This window comes from Delphinus delphis, chromosome 8 (genome assembly GCF_949987515.2).
Source record: "Delphinus delphis chromosome 8, mDelDel1.2, whole genome shotgun sequence".
In the NCBI taxonomy this organism is placed as follows: domain Eukaryota; kingdom Metazoa; phylum Chordata; class Mammalia; order Artiodactyla; family Delphinidae; genus Delphinus; species Delphinus delphis.
Genome location: NC_082690.1, coordinates 108,212,846 through 108,239,947, shown reverse-complemented (window position 1 = coordinate 108,239,947; position 27,102 = coordinate 108,212,846). Strand labels below are relative to the sequence as shown.

Below are 27,102 nucleotides of genomic sequence, written 5' to 3'. Positions count from 1 at the left end.
CACACCCTTCTCCATCTGGTCTGCCGGCATGGGGATTTTCAACCCTTGGGGGTACATCGGAATCATGAGAGCTTCTACAAACACCTCAAACTCTCGCTGACCTGTGGGTGGGGAGGCACTGATGCTGCTCTTTAGTTTTAAAAGTTGCCCAAGTGACTAACCTATAGGCAGGGTGAATCTGGTTCTAGCATATATTACTCAATTTTCCCAATAAATTTCTGGCTCATGGCATTCTAGTCTTCTAGTATTCTTGGTCTAGTATGCTTTCTTTCTTTTCTTTTTTTTGGCCATGCCACTCGGCTTATGGGATCTTAGTTCCTGAACCAAGGACTGAGCCCGGGCCCTGGCAGTAAAAGGGCCAAATCCTAACCACTGGACCGCCGGGAATTCCCAACGGTCTAGTATTCTTAAACCGCACCTTTTCACATGAGACAAGAAAACACAGGCTATTGTTAAGTCATGTATTTTAAATGTTCCCCCCGTCTGGAAGGGGAGTAAGAAACGCATCCCCTCCACCTTTTCTTCAGTTCTGGCTTACAGATAAGCACTGAACAAGGCAGGCAGCAGACATAGCAACGCAGCAACTCTCTGGAACCATTCTGACTGCAGCTGTGAAACCTCTGCAAACTGCAGTAGAGCGAGCTAGCTGCACGCCACCTGTGGCCGTGCTCTGATATAAAAGCACTGTGCTGACCCGTCTGGAATAAGTCCAAATGCAGAGATGGCCCCCTCTGTGGACTTCTGAGCAGTACCTATTTCTGAATTCTGGAAACTTCTACCATAACTGAGCTCAGGGAAAGTCACATTTGTTACCTTTTAATTGGTTCACCATTTCATTAGAGAAAGCTCAACAAGGCAAGACAAAGAAAGTTTGACCATTCCCATTAAAAAAAAAAAAGACTTTTTCAAGGAAAATGATTAGAAATTATTAGCAACTTGTTAAATACTTGTACAACTAGCAAGGCGGCACAATAGGTCCATTTCAAATTTCAAAAATCAATCAAAACAGAAGACTGCGTGCCAGCGAGCGTGCGCCTGTGTGTAAACGTGCTCATGGGTACATGTGTACACACACACACGCACGCACGCACACTTCACCGCTCAGTATCAACTCCTCCACTCTCACCCCTCGCCCTCACGCTTCTCGCTTGTCCACATCACTGTGAGGTAGAGAAGGGTCTGGAATCTGTTAACAAGCTTCCCGGGGTGAGACAACAGACACTTTACAGGAGACAAAGCGACCCTAAGCTCGGCTGAGGTTCCGCGTGGCAGGCCTTTCTGTGAGGGCCGCTACACGAGGGCACACGGGGGCTCCAGCTGCAGCCAGGCCTCCCGGGGACCCTGACTCCCCTGAGTTATGGTCACAGAAGGCACCTTTCCACCCACAGTCAACAACTGCTAGACATGCGGTTGAAAGTTCACAAATAAATAATGTCTTCTCTAAAGTGGGAATGTGCCTGTGTGCTTACCTGAACTAATTCACTTAGCATATCTACATTTCTGAAGATGGTAAACCAGAACTCTGGAATTCCTTTTGGGTTTGGCTCTTCTGCTGCTGCTGCTTCTTTTTCCGCTATGACTGCTTTATTTTTTATGTCTCCCTAGAAAAATAAGATGCAAAATTGGATACTTATCATGAAGCAACAACTTTACAAATAACTGAATGGCTTAATACAGACCATATTTTCAGAATCCCATGTAAACTTCTATCAAAAACCCTTGCTCTTTGAAACTGCATCTCCAAGACCACTGTGCCCATCACAATTTCCAACGTCTCTGAGGAACAAAGCATTTAAGGCATTCCAGCCAGATGTAACTCCAGACCAAGGGGAAAAGAGCTGAAGAGCTGATACAATGCCCCCCTGACTTGGGGGGCGCTGGCTCGCTGTCCCTCCTGGGATAACCACCAGAGGGATACTCCAGGATCTCCAGCAACAAGAAACTGCCCCGCAAGCTGCACGTCCAATGATACGGAGATGTTGGGACAGAGGCGCCATGCGAACATCAGGGGGGTGACGAGAAAGGCGATGTAGCCACGAGGAGGGCAGTCTTTTCTAACATCACAGGCCTGACATGTGATTCTTAGAAGGACATGATCACAAGGGGCTTTTTAAGTTAACAGGGGCAGATTTTCCTCGCACAATGAAGAACTGATTCACAACTATATTGATCCACAGGCATGGCTTCAACTACGCCAGATTCTACATGTCTTTAGAAGATCAGAAAGATGTATAGCTACCAAAACTAACATACACTTAAAAAAACAAAAACAAAACAACCCCAGAAGTTGATACCATAGGGTAGAAAAGCCACTCCCAAGTGTACAATCAGGCCAACAAAGTCCACCTTGTCGTTTTGGGACTTTCCGTGGCACTGGAATGATACCCATCACCAAAAAAAAGGCTGCAAGCAGGTGATGGACAGGGCACATCACCAAAAGGACCACTTACCAATGTAAAGTGGTGAGATGCACTGGGGCTACTTCACTGTCACTGCTGGTCCCCGAGCAGGATGGCACAGATGTTTCCAGTATGCTCTCCCCACCACCGCCCACCCTCTAGTATCTGCCCTTCTACAGACACAGCTGTGCTCTCCTTGAGGGTTTTTGCTTTCTCTCGACTAAGACTTTTTCTGATGTTTTAATCTCCACTCCCCTGATGCCTTATCTCACTGTACCACTGTGCAGAGGTGCCACAGACGGCTGAAAAAGGGGACTGTGTCTGGCTCACCACATTAACTAACAGAACCAAGCTGTCCAGTTTCACTGTCATAAAGAAATCTAAACATCCTAAGGCTGAAGCCGCACCTACTGTTAGGAGCTCTTTTCTTTGTAAAAGAAAACCACCAGATTTCTTTTTTTTCCCCACCAGCCGCACTGCACGGGGTATCAGTTCCCCAGACCAGGGATTTAACCCAGGCCACAGCAGTGAAAGTGCAAAATCCTAACCACTAGATCACCACCCCAAACCATCTTATTTCTAACAGCATTGAAACAGAACACAAGTGGCGCTCATTAAAAAAAACTTACGGCCAATTTGTCCTCTTCTTCGTTCTCACTGTGCCATTCGGATTCTGCGTCTGTCGGCTCGGCATCACCAGTGATGAATTCCCTTCTCTAAGTAAAAACGAGATCTTCTTACCGTTACACTCAGTTACTCAGAAACTTGAGAGTAAAGACAGTGAAATTGTAAATAATGTGTATAAAAAGACTGAAAACTGGATGCTTTTATAGCTTAAGATTCTAAGTTTTGGGGCTTAAAGAATAACATACGGGGAAACATTCAAGATGGCAGAGGAGTAAGACGCGGAGATCACCTTCCTCTCCACAAAGACATCAAAAATACATCTACATATGGAACAACTCCTACAGAACACCTACTGAACGCTGGCAGAAGACCTCAGATTTCCCAAAAGGCAAGAAACTCCCCACGTACCTGGGTAGGGCAAAAGAAAAAAGGAAAAACAAAGACAAAAGAATAGGGACGGGACCTGCACCTCGGGGAGGGAGCCGTGAAGGAGGAAAGGTTTCCACACACTAGGAAGCCCCTTCGCGGGCGGAGACTGCGGGTGGCGGAGGGGGGAAGCTTCAGAGCCATGGAGGAGAGCGCAGCCACAGGGGTGCGGAGGGCAAAGCGGGGAGATTCCCTGCACAGAGGATCAGTGCCGACCAGCACTCACAAGCCCAAGAGGCTTGCCTGCTCACCGCCGGACGGGTGGGGGCTCCGGTCAGAGCGCAGGGAGAGGACTGGGGTTGGCTGCGTGAACACAGCCTGCAGGGGGCTAGTGCACCACAGCTAGCCGGGAGGGAGTCCGAGAAAAAGTCTGGACCTGCCTAAGAGGCAAGAAACCATTGTTTCGGGGTGCGCGAGGAGAGGGGATTCAGGGCACTGCCTAAGCGAGCTCCAGAGACGGCTGCGAGCCGCAGCTATCTGCGCGAACCCCAGAGACGGGCATGGGACGCAAAGGCTGCTGCTGCCACCAAGAAGCCTGTGTGCAAGCACAGGTCACTATCCACACCGTCCCTCCCGGGAGCCTGTGCAGCCCGCCACTGTCAGGGTCCTGTGATCCAGGGACAACTTCCCCGGAAGAACACACGGTGTGCCTCAGGCTATTGTAATGTCACCTCATATTCCGTATCCCTCCCTCTCCCCAGCCTGAGTGAGCCAGAGCCCCCTAATCAGCTGCTCCTTTAGCCCTGTCCTGTATGAGCGATACGCCCTCAGGCGACCTATATGCAGAGGCGGGGCCGATACAAAGCTGAACCCCGGGAGCTGTGCGAACACAGAAGAGAAAGGGAAATCTCTCCCAGCAGCCTCAGGAGCAGCAGATTAAAGCTCCACAATCAACTTGATGTACCTGCATCTGTGGAACACCTGAACAGACAACAAATCTTCCCAAAATTGAGGGGGTGGACTTTGGGAGCAACTGTACACTTGGGGTTTGCTTTCTGCATCTAATTTGTTTCTGGTTTTATGTTTATCTTAGTTTAGTATTTAGAGCTTGTTATCATTGGTAGATTTGTTTATTCATTTGGTTGCTGTCTTCCTTCTTTTTTAATATATGTAGATATATATATATATTTTTTTCCTTTTTCTCCTCTTGTTAGTGTGTATGTGTGTGTGCTTCTTTGTGTGATTTTGTCTGTAGAGCTTTGCTTTTACCATTCGTCCTAGGGTTCTGTCTGTCCTTTTTTTTTTTAAAGTATAGATTTTAACGCATGCTATCATTGATGGATTTGTTTTTTGGTTTGGTTGCTCTCTTCTTTCTTGTTTTCTTCTTCTTTTTAAATTACTTTAAACATTTTTTTATTTTTAATAATTTATTTTTAATTTTAATAAATCTCTCTCTCTCTCTCTCTATCTCTCTCTTTCTTTTTCTTTCTTTTTTTCTCCCTTTTCTTCTGAGCCGTGTGGCTGTGAGGGTCTTGGTGCTCCAGCTGGGTGTCAGACCTGTGCCTCTGAGGTAGGAGGGTTCAGGACACTGGTCCACCAGAGACCTCACAGGCTCACGTAATATCAAACGGCGAAAGCTCTCCCAGAGATCTCCAACTCAACGCTAAGGCCCACCTCCACTCAACGACCAGCAAGCTCCAGTGCTGGACACCCCATGCCAAACAACTAGCCAGACAGGAACACAACCCCACCCATCAGCAGAGAGGCTGCCCAAAATCATACTAAGTTCACACCGCAAAACACACCACCAGACGTGGACCTGCCCACCAGAAAGACAAGATCCAGGCTCATCCAGCAGAAGACAGGCACCAGTCCCCTCCACCGCGAAGCCTACACAACGCACTGAACGAACCTTAGCCACTGGGGGCAGACACCAAAAACAACATGAACTACGAACCTGCAGCCTGCGAAAAGAAGACCCCAAACAGAGTAAGTTAAGCAAAATGAGAAGACAGAGGAATACACAGCAGATGAAGAAGGTAAAAACCCACCAGACCAAACAAATGACGAGGAAATAGCCAGTCTACCTGAAAAAAAATTCAGAGTAATGATAGTAAAAATGATCCAAAATCTTGGAAATAGAATGGGGAAAATACAAAAAATGTTTAACAAGGAACTAGAAGAACTAAAGAGCAAACAAACACTGATGAACAACACAATAAATGAAATTAAAAATTCTCTAGAAGGAATCAATAGCAGAATAACTGAGGCAGAAGAACGGATAAGTGACCTGGAAGATAAAATAGTGGAAATAACTACTGCAGAGCAGAACAAAGAAAAAAGAATGAAAAGAATTGAGGACAGTCTCAGAGACCTCTGGGACAACATTAAACGCATCAACATTCGAATTATAGGGGTCCCAGAAGAAGAAGAGAAGAAGAACGAGACTGAGAAAATATTTGGAGAGATTATAGTTGAAAACTTCCCTAATATGGGGAAGGAAATAGTCAATCAAGTCCAGGAAGTGCAGAGTCCCATACAGGATAAACCCAAGGAGAAACACGCCAAGACACATATTAATCAAACTATCAGAAATTAAATACAAAGAAAAAATATTAAAAGCAGCAAGGGAAGAACAACAAATAACATACAAGGGAATCCCCATAAGGTTAATAGCTGATCTTTCAGCAGAAACTCTGCAAGCCAGAAGGGAGTGGCAGGACATATTTAAAGTGATGAAAGAGGAAAACCTACAACCAAGATTACTCTTCCCGGCAAGGATCTCATTCAGATTTGACAGAGAAATTAAAACCTTTACAGACAAGCAAAAGCGAAGAGAATTCAGCACCACCAAACCAGCTTTACAACAAATGCTAAAAGAACTTCTCTAGGCATGAACACAAGAGAAGGAAAAGACCTACAATAACAAACCCAAAACAATTAAGAAAATGGTAATAGGAACATACATATTGATATCTACCTTAAATGTAAATGGATTAAATGCTCCAACCAAAAGACACAGACTGGTTGAATGGGTATGAAAACAAGACCTGTATACATGCTGTCTACAAGAGACCCACTTCAGACCTAGGGACACATACAGACTGAAACTGAGGGGATGGAAAAAGATATTCCATGCAAATGGAAATCAAAAGAAAGCAGGAGTAGCAATTCTCGTATCAGACAAAATAGACTTTAAAATAAAGACTATTACAAGAGACAAAGAAGAACACTACATAATGATCAAGGGATCAATCCAAGAAGATATAACAACTGTAAATACTTATGCACCCAACACAGGAGCACCTCAATACATAAGGCAAATGCTAACAGCCATAAAGGGGAAATCGACAGTAACACAATCATAGCAGGGGACTTTAACACCTCACTTTCACCAATGGACAGAAGATCATCCAAAATGAAAATAAATAAGGAAACACAAGCTTTAAATGATACATTAAACAAGATGGACTTGATATTTATAGGACATTCCATCCAAAAACAACAGAATACACTTTCATCTCAAGTGCTCATGGAACATTCTCCAGGATAGATCATATCTTGGGTCACAAATCAAGCCTTGGTAAATTTAAGAAAACTGAAATTATATCACGTATCTTTTCCAACCACAATGCTATGAGACTAGTTATCAATTACAGGGAAAAATATGTAAAAAAAACCAAAATACATGGAGGCTAAACAATACGCTACTAAATAACCAAGAGATCACTGAAGAAATCAAAGAGGGAATAAAACAATAACTAGCAACAAATGACAATGAAAACACGACGACCCAAAACCTATGGGATGCAGCAAAAGCAGTTCTAAGAGGGAAGTTTATAGCAATAAAATCCTACCTCAAGAAACAAGAAACAGGGCTTCCCTGGTGGCACAGTGGTTGAGAGTCCGCCTGCTGATGCAGGGGACACAGGTTTGTGCCCCGGCCCGGGAAGATCCCACATGCCGCGGAGCGGCTGGGCCCGTGAGCCGTGGCCGCTGAGCCTGCGCGTCCGGAGCCTGTGCTCCGCAACGGGAGAGGCCACAACAGTGAGAGGCCCGCGTACCACAAAAAAAAAAAAAAAAAAAAAGAAACAACAAACATCTCAAATAAAGAGCCAAACCTTACACCTAAAGCAATTAGACAAAGAACAAAAAACCCCCCAAAATTAGCAGAAGGAAAGAAATCATAAAGATCAGATCAGAAATAAATGAAAAAGAAATGAAGGAAACCATAGCAAAGATCAATAAAACTAAAAGCTGGTTCTCTGAGAAGATAAACAAACTTGTAAAACCATTAGCCAGACTCATCAAGAAAAAAAGGGAGAAGACTTAAATCAATAGAATTAGAAATGTAAAAGGAGAAGTAACAACTGACACTGCAGAAATACAAAGGATCATGAGAGATTACTACAAGCAACTCTATGCCAATAAAATGGACAACGTGGAAGAAATGGAAACGTTCTTAGAAAAGCACAACCTTCCAAGACTGTACCAGGATGAAATAGAAAATATAAACAGACCAATCACAAGCACTGAAATTGAAACTGTGATTTAAAATCTTCCAACAAACAAAAGCCCAGGACCAGATGGCTTCACATGCAAATTCCATCAAACATTTAGAGAAGAGCTAACACCTATCCTTCTCAAGCTCTTCCAAAATATAGCAGAGGGAGGAACACTCCTAAACTCATTCTACGAGGCCACCATAACCCTGATACCAAAACCAAACAAAGATGTCACAGAGAAAAAAAACTACAGGCCAATATCACTGATGAACATAGATGCAAAAATCCTCAACAAAATACTAGCAAACAATCCAACAGAACATTAAAAGGATCATACACCATGATCAAGTGGGGTTTATCCCAGGGATGCAAGGATTCTTCAATATATGCAAATTAATCAATGTGATAGACCATATTAACAAATTGAAGGAGAAAAACCATATGATCATCTCAATAGATGCAGAAAAAGCTTTCAACAAAATTCAACACCCACTTTTGATAGAAACTCTCCAGAAAGTAGGCATAGAGGGAACTTAACTCAACATAATAAAGGCCATGTATGACAAACCCACAGCCAACATCATTCTCAATGGTGAAAAACTGAAACCATTTCCTCCAAGATCAGGAAAAAGACAAGGTTGTCCACTCTCACCATTATTCAACATAGCTTTGGAAGTTTTAGCTACATCAGAGAAGAAAAAGAAATAAAAGGAATCCAAACTGGAAAAGAAGAAGTAAAGCTGTCACTGTTTGCAGATGACGTGATACGATACGTAGAGAATCCAAAAGATGCTACCAGAGAACTACTAGAGCTACTCAATGAATTTGGTAAAGCTGCAGGATACACAATTAACGCACAGAAATCTCTGGCATTCCCATACACTAATGATGAAAAATCTGAAAGAGAAATTAAGGAAACACTCCCACTTACCACTGCAACAAAAAGAAGAAAATACCTAGGAATAAACCTACCTAGTGAGACAGAAGACCTGTATGCAGAAAACTATAAGACACTGATGAAAGAAAGTAAAGATGACACAAACAGATGGGGAGATATACCATGTTCTTGGATTGGAAGAATCAATATTGTGAAAAGGACTATACTACCCAAAGTAATCTACAGATTCAATGCAATCCCTATCAAACTACCAATGGCGTTTTTCACAGAACTAGAACAAAAAATTTCACAATTTGTATGGAAACACAAAAGACCCCAAAGAGCCAAAGCAACCTTGAGAAAGAAAAACGGAGGTGGAGGAATCAGGCTCCCTGACTTCAGACTATACTACAAAGCTACAGTAATCAAGACAGTATGGTACTGGCACAGAATCAGAAATACAGATCAATGGAACAGGATAGAAAGCCCAGAGATAAACCCACGCACCTACGGTCACCTTGTTTTTGATAAAGGAGGCAAGAATATACAATGGAGAAAAGACAGCCTCTTCAGTAAGTGGTGCTGGGAAAACTGGACAGCTACATGCAAAAGAATGAAATTAGAACACTCCCTAACACCACACACAAAAATAAACTCAAAATGGATTAAAGACCTAAATGTAAGGCCAGACACTATCAAACTCTTACAGGAAAACATAGGCAGAACACTCTACGACATCAATCATAGCAAGATCCTTTTTGACCCACCTCCTAGAGAAATGAAAATAAAAACAAAAATAAAGAAATGGGACCTAATGAAACTTAAAAGCTTTTGCACAGCAAAGGAAAACATAAACAAGATGAAAAGACAACCCTCAGAATGTGAGAAAGTATTTGCAAATGAAGCAACTGACAAAGGATTAATCTCCAAAATTTACAAGCAGTACATGCAGCTCAATATAAAAAAAAAACAGGCTTCCCTGATGGCGCAGTGGTTGAGAGTCCGCCTGCCGATGCAGGGGACATGGGTTCGTGCCCCAGTCCGGGAAGATCCCACATGCCGTGGAGCGGCTGGGCCCGTGAGCCATGGCCGCTGAGTTTGTGCTCTGCAACGGGAGAGGCCACAACAGTGAGAGGCCCGTGTACCGCAAAAAAAAACAAACAAAAAAAACAACCCAATCCAAAAATGGGCAGAAGACCTAAATAGATATTTCTCCAAAGAAGATATACAGATTGCCAACAAACACATGAAAGGATGCTCAACATCACTAATTATTAGAGAAATGCAAATCAAAACTACAATGAGGTATCACCTCACACCAGTCAAAATGGCCATCATCAAAAAATCTACAAACAATAAATGTGGAGAAAAGGGAACCCTCTTGCACTGTTGGTGGGAATGTAAATCGATACAGCCACTATGGAGAACAGCAAGGAGCTTCCTTAAAAAACTAAAAATAGAATTACCATACGACCCAGCAATTCCACTACCGGGCATATACCCTGAGAAAACCATAATTCAAAGAGCCATGTACCACAATGTTCACTGCAGCTCTATTTACAATAGCCAGGACATGGAAGCAATATAAGTGTCCATCGACAGATGAATGGATAAAGAAGATGTGGCACATATATACAATGGAATATCACTCAGCCATAAAAAGAAACGAAATTGAGTTATTTGTAGTGAGGTGGATAGACCTAGAGTCTGTCATACAGAATGAAGTAAGTCAGAAAGAGAAAAACAAATACCATACACTAACACATATATATGGAATCTAAAAAAAAAATGGTTCCGAATAACCTAGGGGCAGGACAGAAATAAAGACGCAGACATAGAGAATGGAGTTGAGGACACTGCGAGGGGGAAGGGTAAGCTGGGACGACGTGAGAGAGTGGCATGGACATATATACATTATGAAATGTAAAACAGATAGCTAGTGGGAAGCAGCCACATAGCACATGGAGATCAGCTTGGTGCTTTGTGTCCACCTAGAGGGGTGGGATAGGGAGGGTGGGAGGGAGAGGCAAGAGGGAGGAGATACGGGGATATATGTATAGCTGATTCACTTTGTTATACAGTAGAAACTAACACACCATTGTAAAGCAATTATACTCCAATGAAGATGTCAAAAAAAAAAAAAGAGTAACATTCAATGATTCACTGGGTACATCTGGATGTTCTGCCTGAAGAACTTTCTGAAATATACTAATAAAGTTTACTAACAGAGTCCCCTACCTTGTCAAAGAGAGGCTGGTATAATGCTGCATACTTTCTTTCCAAGTCATGAACTTCTTCATAGAACTTGGCTTCTATATGAGCACATTTCACCTGAAGCTGTTTCAGTGCGTTGATTCTTCTTTTTACTGCTTTAGGTAAACTAAAAGAGAGGGAATAAAAAATAAAACATCCATATGCCTGCAAAATAAGGCGGCATGCTTATTTTTTACTAAAATAAATTAACATTAACATAGAATTAACACCCTTACCATGAAAAAGAGCTCCTAAAAATCATTAAGGACAAACACCACCTCCCCGCCCCCCCACCAAAAGCAGGGCGGTGGCGGAGGAGGAAGCTGAAAGATAATTCACAAAAAATACAGGTAATGAAACACGGAAGAAAGGTCCAATCTCATGAAATAGCCAAAAGAATGTAAATTTAAAAGAACTGCTGTCTCTTCCTTACCAAATTGGCAATTAAAAAATAATTCCCAGGGGGGACTTCCCTGCAGTCCAGTGCTTAGGACTCTGCACTGTCACTGCTGAGGGCCTGGTTCAACCCCCGGTCGGGGAAGTAAGATCCCGCAAGCTTCGAGGTGCAGTCAAAAAAATTTTTTTAAATAAAAGAGAGAAGAAAATTTTAGAAATTCCCAGGTTTGATGAGGCTGAGGGCAGAGGCCCTCTAATTGACTCATCTTTCTTAAGCGTAAACAAGAACCTTGAAAATATTCTTTGCATCTACTTCTAAGAATTTATCCTAAGGAAATAACCAAATGTTTATGTGCTGGAGTGACCACTGATGTATTATTTGTAAAAGTGAAAGACTGGGAACAATGACAAGATGAGCAGGATTAAAACGGCCTGTCCACAACCGTGTCCTCAAGGAATACTCAGCACCACAGGACGAGCTCCTGCTGACACAGCAAGGGAAAAACCAGAGACGACAGAGACAAGGCGTGCATTCTAGTCTAGAGTCAGACAACTACCAGCTCCTTAGCCCTTTGATACTTTTTACCTTCTAAGAAACATTTTAGTTTGTATGCCTTACTTTTATAAATCAGAAGGGAAAAAACATTTTAAACCCATTAAAATCATTTGTTTAACCTGAAGTCCTGAGTCACAATCTGGAACAAAGAGCAGACTACTGCAGACTTCCCTGGTGGTGCAGTGGTTAGTTAAGACGCTGCTCTCCCAATGCAGGGGGCCCAGGTTCCATCGCTGGTCAGGAACTAGCTCCCACATGCTGCAACTAAGGAGCCCGCCTGCTGCAACTAAGACCCGGTGCAACCAAATAAATTAATTTTTTAAAAACAAGAGCAGACTCCTGGGCCCCACAAAGACCCACACTATCCCCCTTGGTGGGCCTGGGTCCTGCCCTCTGAGTCCTCCTCCACGTGGGCTGACTCCTCAAGGGCAGGGCTGGCATTAGTCTAATGGTATACAGTACCAGGCAGCTCCCAAGCACAGCACTGTTTAGAAAATACAGCCATCAAGGGGGACTGGTTCCAGAACCCTGTGAATATCAAAACCCATGGATGCCCAAGTCCCTTATATGAAATGGTATAGTGTTTGCACACTAAGCACATCCTCCCGTATACTATATATCAGCACTAGATTGCTTACCATACCTAATACAATGTAAATGTTATGTAAATAGTTGCTGGCGTGAGGCAAATTCAAGTTTTGCTTTCTGGAACTTTCTGGAAAAGTTTTCCCCCAATATTTTTGATCCACAGTTGGTTGAATGTGCAAATCTACAACCCAGGGAACCCGTGGATACAGAGGGTCAAGTGCAGTAGAAAAGCCTTGAATCACAAAGGACCCTGTCCTGGTGTAATCATACCCACGGCAACCTCAGTTTGGACGAAGGTCCTTCACTACAGACTGCCAACTACAGAAACCGTTCTAGAACTACTGCTAGTTAGAGAACAAGGAAAAAGCAGAGTAAGAATTTAGTAACGCTGAATACATTAACATCTGTACTTCTTTTCCACGTTAATTACACAACCTAACGTTATTTCCTAACTTTCTAATCTTCCTAATGGAGTAAAAATACAAGGACCTCTAAGCCAACTGAACCCAGATATCCTCCCCAGCCAGCCTCCAGACAGTAAGAGTAACTACACACCATTCTTCTCCCCACAGCAGGCACGTCACGTACAGCATGGAACGTGGAACTAATTCTATCGCACAAAACCTTGTTCCCCTCCCCCATTTCCTCTCAGTGAATGCTGCCCACCCCATTCACCCAGTTTCTGAAGCCAGAAACTAGAAAGCACCACTTACACTCAGCTCTCCTACCTGCACCCAGCATCACCACACCCCACCTTCCCCACTAGGTCACCCCCCGGAAGAACCCTCTCTACGGGCAGAGCAGACCCCAAGCGTGCCCCCTCTGTGCCCCCTTGTCCCCAGCCCCGCGTGGGCCAGCCAGTGTGTGTGCGGGGTGACTCTCTGAGACGCAGCCGTGCACTGACCGGAGGAGGGAAGCCCGGAGCAGCTGAGGCCCCGAGACGAGCAGTCCAAGGGCCTGGAGGGTGGGCATCCTTACGGTGTTCACTGTGCAGTACAACAAAGACACAGACTTCGTCCAAATAAGCCACGTTTCGCTGTTGCAGGCTCACATAGGTGAGCCGGGCAGGACTGGGTCTCTTAGCGAACCAGGAGCCACCGTGAAGAGAAAGCACTGCCCCCATCTGCCTGCACCTCCGCCCCCTGCTGACGCCCCAGTCCGCCTGCTCACGGGACCTGTGAAGGCCTCTCACCCTGCAGGCTGGCACCGTACACTCGCTCATAACTTGACACACCGCACCACCCTGGCCCTCACAGGCCTGTAGCCTCTACCAGGCTCTGACCCCTGCAGTCACCTTCGGGACTCCAGAGCCTGGCTCTCAGCAGGCAAGGTCTACTGAATGAAAAACATACTTATTCCTAGTCTAAGGAACCAGGAGAGGTTTATTCTTTGTCTCTTAAAGTTGCGTCGTCTCCCTCGCAGCATACTTACGTCTCGATGTAGCTCGAAGGAGTGTGGGAGACACTGTCAAGTCGTTCCTGTAAAGCTGCCAAAACTTGAGGATTCTGCATCACCTGGTCTGCGAGCTTTTCTATCAAGAGTTAAAAAGAAACAACATCTGTTTCAAAAACATTTACTTGTAAAGGCATTCGATCCTCCGTGTTAATCACTGAGGGGATGGTTACAAACACACCGGGGGTACCTGGAGAGTTCTGCTCCTCACCTTAGCGGCACAAGCCCCAGTCCCCTCCGAGGTCCGAGGACACTGTCACTTGCTAAGTTCAGGCAGTCTACCTCCCTTCCGGAAGCCGAGGACGGGGACAAGGTGCCCGTGGCTCAGGAAATCAGCGCGCACTTGTGCCCCAGCTCAGGAAAGCGCGACTCCCACCAGCTCCCTGGGGGCACCAGACCTTCCAGGCGCTCTCTGCCTCCACCTTCACCCACCCTGCCCTCCTGCCCAAACCCGCCTCCTCCCAGGAGCCCCCGCCCCTCTGCCCTGCGACCTCGACAGCTCACACACACTGTACCGACTCCTGAAGAACAAACACGACGCTGAGAGGGAGGTCAGCTGTGCCACACACTGGTTCACACCTGGCTCGCGGCACAGGCTCTGTGTTGAAAAGATTCCCTCTCAGCGACACTGTATGGAAACCCAAACTTAGGGCCCTCACCCGACTCAAAAGGCAGCGCAGACCTAGAGTTCTCCCCCACCTTTTGTAAGACAGTGATGCGGGCAAGCTGAATACAACGTGTATGCACTCAATCTTACCTTTTAACTACAATCCCAATCATTAACATGAAGCACCGTGTATGTGTATAAAACATATGTAACTGTGTATATACAAAACTGTATGTAAATACTAAACATATACACAAACACACATCGCTAGTTCTGGCCACTGAAAGGTCTAGAAATAATGGCAGATGGGATTTATATTTTGGTTTTTAAATCTCTGTCCCAACTAAAAGATACAGGCCTCCTTGCATAAATGTAGATTCCAGGTCTGGGGAAAGGAAAGTTCAAGGGAAAATGGACCATCGCCTATGCCACAAAGCTACAGAGAACTCAAAATGGACGGGGACGCAGCAAAAGGACACAGAAGCCAGCTTACAGGGACCCCATTGGCAAATGGGACAATCTGCACACAAAAAAGAATAACGATGGACAGTGAGGGAAGATGGTGGAGTAGAAGTACGTGCGCTCACTCCCTCCTGCGAGGACACCAGAATCACAACTAACTGCTGAACAATGATCGACAGGAAGACGCTGGAACTCACCAAAAAGACACCCCACATCCAAAGACAAAGGAGAAGCCACTATGAGATGGTAGGAGGGGTGCAATCACAGTAAAATCAAATCCCGTAACTGCTGGGTGGGTGACTCACAAACTGGAGAACACTTATACCACAGAAGTCCACCCACTGGAGGGAAGGTTCTGAGCCCCACGTCAGGCTTCCCAACCTGGGGATCCAGCAAGGGAAGGAGGAGTTCCTAGAGAATCAGACTTTGAAGGCTAGCGGGATTTGATTACAGGACTCTGACAGGACTGGGGGAAACAGAGACTCCACTCTTGGAGGGCACACACAAAGTAGTGTGCCCATCGGGACCCAGGGGAAGGAGCAGTGACCCCAGGGGAGACGGAACCAGACCTACCTGCTAGTGTTGGAGGGTCTCCTGCAGAGGTGGGGGATGGCTGTGGCTCACCAGGGGGACAAGGACACTGGCAGTAGAAGTTCTGGGAAGTACCCCTTGGGGTGAGCCCTCCCAGAGTCCACCATTAGCCCCACCAAAGAGCCTGGGTAGGCTCCAGTGTTGGGTCACCTGAGGCCAAACAACCAACAGGAGGGAACCCAGCCCAACCCATCAGCAAACAAGCGGATTAACTGAGTTCTGCCCACCAGAGCAACACCCAGCTCTACCCACCACCAGTCCCTCCCATCAGGAAACTGGCACAAGCCTCTTAGATAGCCTCATCCACCAGAGGGCAGACAGCAGAAGCAAGAAGAACTACAATCCTGCAGCCTGCGGAACAAAAACCACATTCACAGAAAGACAGACAAGATGAAAAGGCAGAGGGCTATGTACCAGATGAAGGAACAAGATAAAACCCCAGAAAAACAACTAAATGAAGTGGAGATAGGCAACCTTCCAGAAGAAGAATTCAGAATAATGATAGTGAAGATGATCCAGGACCTCGGAAAAAGAATGGAGGCAAAGATGGAGGAGATGCAAGAAATGTTTAACAAAGATCTAGAACGATTAAAGAACAGAGATGAACAACACCATAACTGAAATGAAAAATACACTAGAAGGAATCAACAGCAGAATAACTGAGGCAGAAGAACAGATAAGTGACCTGGAAGACAGAATGGTGGAATTCACTGCTGCGGAACAGAATAAAGAAAAAAGAATGAAAAGAATGAAGACAGCCTAAGAGACCTCTGGGGCAACATTAAACGCAACAGCATTCGCATTATAGGGGTCCCAGAAGGAGAAGAGAGACAGAAAGCACCCGAGAAAGTATTTGAAGAGATTATAGTCGAAAACTTCCCGAACATGGGAAAGGAAACAGCCACCGAAGTCCAGGAAGCACAGAGGGTCCCATACAGGATAAACCCAAGGAGAAATATGCCGAGACACACGGTAATCAAACTGGTAAAAATTAAAGACAAAAAAAATTGACTGAAAGCAGCAAGGGAAAAACGACAAATAACATACAAGGAAACTCCCATAAGATTAACAGCTGATTTCTCAGCAGAAACTCTACAAGCCAGAAGGGGGTGGCATGATATATTTAAAGTGATGAAAGGGAAGAACCTACAACCAAGATGACTCTACCCCACAAGGATCTCACTCAGATTTGATAGAGAAATCAAAGGTTTTACAGACAAGCAAAAGCTAAGAGAATTCAGTACCACCAAACCAGCTCTACAACAATTGCTAAAGGAACTTCTCTAAGTGGGAAACACAAGAGAAGAAGAGGACCTACAAAAACAAACCCAAGACAATTAAGAAAATGGTAATAAGAACATACATATCGATAATTACCTTAAACGTGAATGGATTAAATGCTCCAACCAAAAGACACAGGCTCGCTGAATAGATACAAAAACAAGACCCATATATATGCTGTCTACAAGAGACCCACTTCAGACCCAGGGACACATACAGACTGAAAGCGAGGGAATGGAAAAAGATATTCCATGCAAACAGAAATCAAAAGAAAGCTGGAGTAGCAATACTCATATCAGATAAAACAGACTTTAAAATAAAGAATGTTACAAGAGACAAGGAAGGACACTACATAATGATCAAGGGATTAATCCAAGAAGAAGATATAACAATTATATATGCACCTAACATAGGAGCACCTCAATACATAAGGCAACTGCTAACAGCTATAAAAGAGGAAGTCGACAGTAACACAATAGTGGGGGAATTTAACACCTCACTTACACCAATGGACAGATCATCCAAACAGAAAATTAGTAAGTAAACACAAGCTTTAAACAACACAATAGACCAGATAGATTTTTTTTTTTTTTGCGGTACACGGGCCTCTCACTGTTGTGGCCTCTCCCGTTGCGGAGCACAGGCTCCAGACGCGCAGGCTCAGCGGCCATGGCTCACAGGCCCAGCTGCTCTGCGGCATGTGGGATCTTCCCGGACCGGGGCACAAACCCGTGTCCCCTGCATCGGCAGGCGGACTCTCAACCACTGCACCACCAGAGAAGCCCGACCAGATAGATTTAATTGATATTTATAGGACATTCCATCCAAAAACAGCAGATTACACTTTCTTCTCAAGTGCTGATGGAATATTCTCCAGGACAGATCACATCTTAGGTCACAAATCAAACCTCAGTAAATTTAAGAAAATAGAAATCACATCAAGCATCTTTTCTGACCACAACACTATGAGATTAGAAATCAATTCCAGGGGAAAAAACGTAAAAAACACAAACACATGGAGGCTAAACAATACGTTACTAAATAACCAAGAGATCACTGAAGAAATCAAAGAGGAAATTAAAAAATACCAAGAGACAAATGGCAATGAAAACATGACAATCCAAAACCTATGGGATGCAGCAAAAGCAGTTCTAAGAGGGAAGTTTATAGCTATACAAGCCTACCTCAAGAAACAAGAAACATCTCAAATAAACAATCTAACCTCACACCTAAAGGAACCAGAGAAAGAAGAACAAACAAAACCCAAAGTTAGCAGAAGGAAAGAAATCATAAGGATCAGAGCAGAAATAAATGAAATAGAAATATAGAAAACAATAGCAAAGATCAATAAAACTAAAAGCTGGTTCTTTGAGAAGATAAAAAAAATTGGTAAACCATTAGCCAGACTCATCAAGAAAAAGAGGGAGAGTACTCAAATCAATAAAATTAGAAATGAAAAAGGAGAAGTTACAACAGACACCACAGAAATACAAAGCATCCTAAGAGACTACTACAAGCAACCCTATGCCAATAAAATGGACAACCTGGAAGAAATGGACAAATCCTTAGAGAGGTATAACCTTCCAAGACTGAACCAGGAAGAAATAGAAAATATGAACGGACCAATCACAAGTAATGAAATTGAAACTGTGATTAAAAATCTTCCAACAAACAAAAGTTCAGGACCAGATGGCTTCACGGGTGAATTCTATCAAACATTTAGAGAAGAGCTAACACCCATCCTTCTCAAACTCTTCCAAAAAACTGCAGAGGAAGGAACACGCCCAAACTCAATCTATGAGACCATCACCGTCACCCTGATACCAAAAACAGACAAAGATACTACAAAAAAAGAAAATTACAGACCAATATCACTGATGAATATAGATGGAAAAATCCTCAACAATATACTAGCAAACAGAATCCAACAACACATTAAAAGGATCATACACCATGATCAAGTGGGATTTATCCCAGGGAAGCGAGGATTCTTCAATATAAGCAAATCAATCAATGTGATACACCACATTAACAAACTGAAGAATAAAAACCATATGATCATCTCAATAGATGCAGAAAAAGCTTTTGACAAAATTCAACACCATTTATGATAAAAACTCTCCAGAAAGTGGGCATAGAGGGAACTTACCTCAACATAATAAAGGCCATATATGACAAGCCCACAGCCAACATCGTCCTCAATGGTGAAAAACTGAAAGCATTTCCTCTAAGATCAGGAACAAGACAAGGATGTCCACTCTCACCACTATTATTCAACATAGTTTTGGAAGTCCTAGCCACGGCAATCAGAGAAGAAAAAGAAATAAAAGCAATACAAATTGGTAAAGAAGAAGTAAAGCTGTCACTGTTTGCAGATGACATGATACTATACCTAGAGAATCCTAAAGATGCCACCAGAAAACTACTAGAGCTAATCAGTGAATTTGGTAAAGTAGCAGAATACAAAATTAATGCACAGAAATCTCTTGCATTCCTATACACTAATGATGAAAAATCTGAAAGAGAAATTAAGGAAACACTCCCATTTACCACTGCAACAAAAATAAGAAAATACCTAGGAATAAACCTACCCAGGGGGACAAAAGACCTGTATGCACAAAACTATAAGACACTGATGAAAGAAATTAAAGGTGATACCAACAGATGGAGAGATATACCATGTTCTTGGATTGGAAGAATCAATACTGTGAAAATGACTATACTTCCCAAAGCAATCTACAGATTCAATGCAATCCCTATCAAATTACCAATGGCATTTTTTATGGAACTGGAACAAATCATCTTAAAATTTGTATGGAGACACAAAAGACCCCAAAGAGCCAAAGCAGTTTTCAAGGGAAAAAAAGGAGCTGGAGGAATCAAACTCCTTGATTTTAGACTATACTACAAAGCTACAGTAATCAAGACAATATGGTACTGGCACAAAAACAGAAACATAGATCAACGGAACAAGATAGAAAGCCCAGAGGTAAACCCATGCACCTATGGTCAACTAATCTATGACAAAGGAGGCAAGAATATACAATGGAGAAAAGACAGTCTCTTCAATAAGTGGTGCTGGGAAAACTGGACAGCTACATGTAAAAGAATGAAATTAGAATACCCCCTAACACCATACACACAAATAAACTCAAAATGGGTTAGAGACCTAAATGTAAGACCAGACACTATAAAACTCTTAGAAACGTAGGAAGAACACTCTGACATAAATCACAGCAAGATCTTTTTCGATCCACTATTAACAAATGGGACCTAATGAAACTTAAAAGCTTTTGCTCAGCAAAGGAAACCATACACAAGACGAAAAGACAACCCTCAGAATGGGAGAAAATACTCGCAAACGAATCAATGGACAAAGGATTAATCTCCAAAATATATAAACAGGTCATGCAGCTCAATATTAAAAAAACAAAGAACCCAATCCAAAAATGGGCAGAAGACCTAAATAGACATTTCTCCAAAGAAGACATACAGATGGCCAAGAAGCACATGAAAAGCTGCTCAACATCACTAATTATTAGAGAAATGCAAACCAAAACTACAATGAGGTATCACCTCACACCAGTTAGAATGGGCATCATCAGAAAATCTACAAACAAATGCTGGACAGGGTGTAGAGAAAAGGGAACCCTCTTGCACTGTTGGTGGGGATGTAAATCGATACAGCCACTATGGAGAACAGTATGGAGGTTCCTTAAAAAACTAAAAATAGAATTACCATATGACCCAGCAATCCCAGTACTGGGCATATACCCAGAGAAAACCATAATTCAAAAAGACACATGCACCCCAGTGTTTGCTGCAGCACTATTTACAGTAGCCAGGACATGGAAGCAACCGAAGTGTCCATCGACAGATGAATGGATATAGAAGATGTGGTACATATATACAATGGAGCATTACTCAGCCATAAAAAGGAACGAAATTGGGTCATTTGTAGAGATGTGGATGGATCTAGAGACTGTCATACAGAGTGAAGTCAGAAAGAGAAAAACAAATACTGTATATTAACAAATATATGTGGAACGTAGAAAAATGGTACAGATTAACTGGTTTGCAGGGCAGAAACTGAGACACAGATGTAGAGAACAAACGTATGGACACCAAGGGGGGAAGCGGCGGGGAGTGGGGCTGGTGGTGTGATGAATTGGGCGATTGGGATTGACATGTATACACTGATGTTTATAAAATGGATGACTAATAAGAACCTGCTGTATAAAATAATTAATTTATTAAAAAAAGAATAATGATGGCAAATGATTAAACACTGAATAAAAAGCTAATCCATGAGTCTATAGTAACATTAAAATGGGGTAGCGGGGGAATAGGGAAGTATTTCTTTAATAGATGTTAATATGTTAGATTGATAGGATTAGAAAAACACCCTTTGGTGACCACCAACGTCATCACGCATTCAGCAAGGATCATCAGTGGTGCCCGAATCCCTACGTAAGAGTCTTACGGAGAACAGGATTCCCGCAGGGTGCCCAACAGCTTCTTTACTCCAAGGACCCTAAGGGCAGAGACCGGCAGACACTGTCTTCACCACGTCAGCACTCTCGGGAGCCCCATCACAGGCCTAACTGCATTCCACTCCATCAGGTCGCCTATGTGCTCGTCTTGCCAAGACATCTACCCTGAATCTAGTGAGGAGAAAACCACGAGACCCATCCAGAGCATTCTACAAGACAGCTGGAGCACACAGCCTGCTGATGTGTCCCTGCGAGGAAGGGTAAAAAAGGTGGAGAGATAACTCTAGAATAAAGGGGACAGAACTAAACGTGATATGTGATCCTCGGCCAGCTCTGGATTTGAGTGTGGGGTATGGAGGTAAAAGAAATGCTGAGAAAACCAGGAGAATATGAACATGACTGTACATTAGCTAATAGTATTGGACCGACATTAAATTTCTTGGTTGTGGTAATGGCACTGTGGTTATGAGACTTTATCCTAGTTTTTAGGAAATTTATACTAAATTGTTTTAGGAAGAAAAAGCCAGAATATCCACAACTTGCTTTCAAACAGTTCAGAGGGAAAAACAAGCATAGATAAATACTTGAAAACAGAGGAAAGGGCCTTCCCTGGAGGTGCAACGGTTGAGAATCCGCCTGCCAATGCAGGGGACATGGGTTCGAGCCCTGGTCCAGGAAGATCCTATATGCCATGGAACAACTAAGCCCGCGCACCACAGCTACTGAGCATGCGCTCTAGAGCCCGTGCTCCGCAACAAGAGAAGCCACCGCAATGAGAAGCCTGCGCACTGCAACGAAGAGCAGCCCCCGCTTGCTGCAACTAGAGAAAGCCCGTGCACAGCAACGAAGACCCGACGCAGCCAAAAATAAATAAATAAATGTATTAAAAAAAAAAAAGGAGGAAAAGTAATATATCTATGAATTTATGATCATATCAAAATAATATGATATCTGGGACGTGCTTCAGAATAATCACGGGAAGAGAAGTAAAGGCACAGGTGAAAAAAGCCTGAGCGCCTGGTAATCAGCGCTAACAGCGAGAGACGGCAGGTAGAGGTGCACTGTGCTATTCACTTGATTTCCGAGGTTTGAGTAGGAGTCTCCCTGCTCTGCACGCAAACTCTCCAACGGTTCACTTTCCCATGTGCAGTGAACTGACCTGTATTACTTGCATTTTTAGCAGCTTCCAAGGAATCTGAAGGAATCCCATCTGAAAAACTAAAACAATATATTTAAAAAGTATTACTCTAAAAAAAGTTTCACAGATAAATACCACAATGGTGTTTTTCTTATTTAACACACTAAGAGGTGTCTCCACAGTAACTTCAGATTTGAGCAGAAGACAACTACAGACACACACGTGTTACCTATGAAATACTTTCCTCACCGTTATTAAAAAAAACCACCTTGCCAAGCTGTTAGGACAGTGCCCACAGTGGTTCTGTGGGACAGCCACACAAAGTCTCTAAAAACATAAAGGTTTTTAGTATCAATATATGACACACTTTTCACATCTAAAGCAAGTTCTTTATGGGCTCAAAAACACAGAGGGAAAAAAAGAGCCATCACCTGGAGCACCTAATGATGTTTACAGAAATAAGGCTTGCCTCTTGCTCACCAACTAAAATTTAAACTCCAATAAACAAAGTCCATTTTGGCTTACCTGTTATCTGCCATCTGAATGTTTTTATCTCCTACAAATTAAAAAAGAATTAACATTACTAAAAATTCACAGACAAAAAAATTTTCAAATGTACTCTTTTCACAGTGATTTTCAGTGGGGGATGAGGACCTCGTAAGGAGGGGCAAGAGGGACTGCTCTGGGGTGATGGAAATGTCAAGACCTTGAATGGGGTACTGGTTACTTGCATACACACACTTGTGAAAACTCATCAAATGAAAAACTTATACGTCTTTCAGTGCAAGCACATTTACTCATAAAAAATTTCTCTTGTTGGCACTAAAATGACCAGACTTCAGAATAAAGACAATTCATCAATTTTAACTTGCCTTATGTCTATAGTAAGTTTCAGAAACAGGAACATGTATTTATGCTAGACCAATTATTTTAGAGCAATTCAAAGAATTTACTGGTGCTCACATTGCCTTTCAAACCCTAACTCAGAGTGATTTTAAAATTTTGTTTATTCTGTGTGTTCTACTACTTCTACACTGAAGGTGCAGTACTTGTGTAAAAACATCATGTAATACACTCAATTATGATCCCACTTTTACAAGAGACATATAAAAAAAGATTAGCTCCAGATTAGGTGACTTTCTACCTATAAATATTAAAGGTGGGTTCTAAGACATTTATGACTTAAACAGAACTTGATATTAGTACAATTTCAAAGCCCTATCTAAATGCAGAGCTAAAAACAGTCAGGCTTGGAGATCACATTTCCTTAGTCCTAGATGTCGTAAATCCACTTCAGATGCCCCTCTGAGGGGTGGTTTCAAGCTGACAACTGGTCGATGACTCATTCTTAGGTATCTGAGCAAAGCCCAGGCCCCTTCATCAGTGCTTCAGGGTCAAAGAGAACAATAACGCTTCAGTTAGGAAATACAGCTCCAAATGGAATGTATGAACTACGATTGTTTTAAGTGCATCTTTCTTAGGTAATTCTATTTCAAAATAAAACATTGTAATTACTTAAAAAATTCGAAACACTACATAAATGTTACATTATCTTTTTCAAAAAGCTAAATGATTTAAGGAAACAAATGAAAATCAGGAGAGGAAAAACCCTCCAACGGTCCCCATCACCTTCTGCTGAGTCCAAAGTCACTCCACACAGAAACCCGAATTCCTACACCTCCCAGCTTAGCTCCTCCGCAATCTGCTGCATACATACAGCCGCACCCGGGCTATTCCCAAGCTTTATCTTTTTTTTTTTTAAATAAATAAATGTATTTATTTTTGGCCGCGTTGGTTCTTCGTTGCTGCGCGCGGGTTTTCTCTAGTTGCAGTGAGCGGGGACTACTCTTGGTTGCGGTGCGCGGCCTTCTCATTGCGGTTGCGTCTCTTCTTGCGGAGCACAGGCTCTAGGCACGCGGGCGTCAGTACTTGTGGCACGCGGGCTCAGTAGTTGTGGCTCGCGGGCTCTAGAGCGCAGGCTCAGTGGTTGTGGCGCACAGGCTTAGTTGCTCCGTGGCACGTGGGCTCTTCCTGGACCAGGGCTTGAACTCATCTCCCTTGCATTGGCAGGGGGATTCTTAACCACTGCACCACCAGGGAAGCCTGATTCCCAAGCTTATATTCCTGCTTTTTCATATATTACAAATGCAAAACATGAGACAGGCAGGTCTTCAAAATAACATCTGATGACAACATTTTAAGAGCTAATACACTTACCTTTTACCAGTTGTTAAATACTGAAGATTTCCCCCCTGATATACTTCGGATAACATCTACATGAACACATCTTAGTTTACATGGCTTCCCATCCCAAGTAATTCTTTATATGGCAATAGTAGGATTGTGACTGTAGGATTTCTGGGTCAGAGAATAGGAATGGATACTGACACCTACTGCCAAACTGGTTACACACTGAAACCAACTACAATTTGGCTATGTAATTAAAGTCTCCATTGTCTAACAATTATGTCCACCAGCACCTTCTGTGTAGACCACACACACCAACTGCTCTCTCTTGCAGCAGCTGTCACTGCCAGCTTAACGGACAAAGTCCCGTTTTCCCCACCCAGTCAAGCCACACACCTAATTCCAACACCTTCTGTACTAGCAAGGTCCCCATGTGACAGGCAATTTCCCACAATTTATACCCACAGCAACTCTGGCAGGGAGGGTGCATCCCCAGTGCACAGGACACTGAGGATGGGAAGGGTGAGGTGACTAACCCAAGGTTACCTGGCTAGTAAGGTGTGGATTGGGGTCTCTTTCAACCTAAAAGAAAGGAGGTAAACTAAGGCAAACTCCAGTTACCAGAAATAGAGTTTATTTGGGAACAGCAGAGAAACTGCAATTCAGGACACACATACTGAAGCGAGCTACAGGTGAGTTCACTGAAGGCTTGGGGTGGGGTGCTTCTTTGGGCAAAGAGTGCAAAAGGGGAAAATCCAATTAGGGACCATGCAGCAAGTGGTTCCAAGATGCGGAGAAATTCCTGGCAGATGCTCACCGGTTGGAGGATAAATTTCGATCTCTCATAAGTCAAGCATTTATGGGAAATCAGTCCCACCATCTTTGTTTTCTGAGGGTACATGTTTTCTGAGGGTGCATGCGCAAGAGATTCTCCATTTCACATCCTTCCGTTCCATTTTAGATTAAAATCCTTTCACATCCCCCCTTTTGATTAAACTCTTTCACAAAAAGCACTGCTCATCAGTCTTACTGTGTGGGTATCTCACTTAGTCAGAGGCACCATTAGCTGCACGTGGATTATGGGTCTCTCGGAGCTGAGGAGGACCATCCTCAGATGTCTCATCCCACGGAAGAGGAAAACAGCAAGCAGATACTTGGCCTCATTTTAACAAAACAATTGAGAAATGGGGAACCTCAGTTATGTTCCTCTGACGTGGTCAGTTCAGTTTCCATGGTCAGCTGAGCTTCAGGATAAGCCTTTATTTTGTAGTTACAGGAAAAACAACTTTATTTTGTACATACACCTGGGAGAAAGACATTTGCCTGCTGATACAAAACAGGAGAAATTTAACCATGTGGATTATTCCCATGGCCAGAAGTCCAATTATAGCTACTGACTAGAATAAACTTCTCAACCTGTTTCCCCAGCTGCCTATATTTAATAGGTCAAAAATGGCCCAGGTCCCGGCGGTATGGCCTATTTCAGTTAATAGTTTGATATTATCTTCCATTATTTTTATTATTTTTTTTTAATTAATTTATTTTTGGCTGCGTTGGGTCTTCGTTGCTGCATGCGGGCTTTCTCTAGCTGTGGCAAGCAGGGTCTACTCTTTGTTGCAGTGCATGGGCTTCTCATTGCGGTGGCTTCTCTTGTTGCAGAGCATGGGCTCCAGGCGCATGGGCTTCAGTAGTTGTGGCACGTGGGCTTAGTTGCTCCGTGGCATGTGGGATCTTCCCGGACCAGGGCTCGAAACCGTGTCCCCTGCATTGGCAGGCAGATTCTTAACCACCGAGCCACCAGGGAAGCCCTCTTTCACTACTTTCAGTCTTGTGTTACTTTTCCCGATTTGTTAACATAAAAACAGCATTCTTGGGACTTCCCTGGTTAAGAACCAGGGAAGTCCCAAGACTTCTGAGCCTGCGCTCTAGAGCCACAACTACTGAGTCTGTGCTCTAGAGCCCGCAAGCCACAACTACGGAGCCCGTGTGCCACAACTCCTGAAGCCCACGCACCTAGAGCCCGTGCTCTGCAATGAGAAGCCACCGCTATGAGAACCCTGTGCACCGCAACGAATAGTAGCCCCTGCTCACCGCAACTAGAGAAAGCCCGCGTGCAGCAATGAAGACCCAACACATCCAAAAATAAATAAGTAAATAAATAAAATTTTAAAAAACAAAAAACCCCCCAGCATTCTTCCTCAAGCAGGGCACAGGTTCCCCCATGCTATGCAGTGTGGACGTTTAGGGCTCTGCAGTTTTGTAAGACAACTTCTGCTAGGCTGTCTACTTGGGTTTGTTGATATTCAAAAGCTCTGACATAAGCA

The 27,102-nt window shown here is 43.4% G+C and overlaps 1 protein-coding gene across 5 annotated transcripts in view; it reads right to left on the bottom strand.

Annotated features, from left to right (window-relative positions):
* The window catches only part of NAP1L4 (nucleosome assembly protein 1 like 4), a 63,591-nt gene that overhangs the window by 21,176 nt on the left and 15,313 nt on the right, over positions 1-27,102 (bottom strand). For all 5 annotated transcript variants that reach the window (XM_060019487.1, XM_060019486.1, XM_060019488.1 and 2 more), the window contains 6 exons: positions 23,117-23,147; positions 22,613-22,671; positions 13,999-14,098; positions 11,013-11,154; positions 3,029-3,115; positions 1,470-1,601 (listed from right to left, as the gene is read on the bottom strand). In XM_060019487.1, the coding sequence (XP_059875470.1) occupies positions 1,470-1,601; positions 3,029-3,115; positions 11,013-11,154; positions 13,999-14,098; positions 22,613-22,671; positions 23,117-23,130 (534 nt within the window). In that variant the 5' untranslated portion in view covers positions 23,131-23,147. Of the gene's footprint in view, positions 1-1,469; positions 1,602-3,028; positions 3,116-11,012; positions 11,155-13,998; positions 14,099-22,612; positions 22,672-23,116; positions 23,148-27,102 lie in introns of those variants that run through there.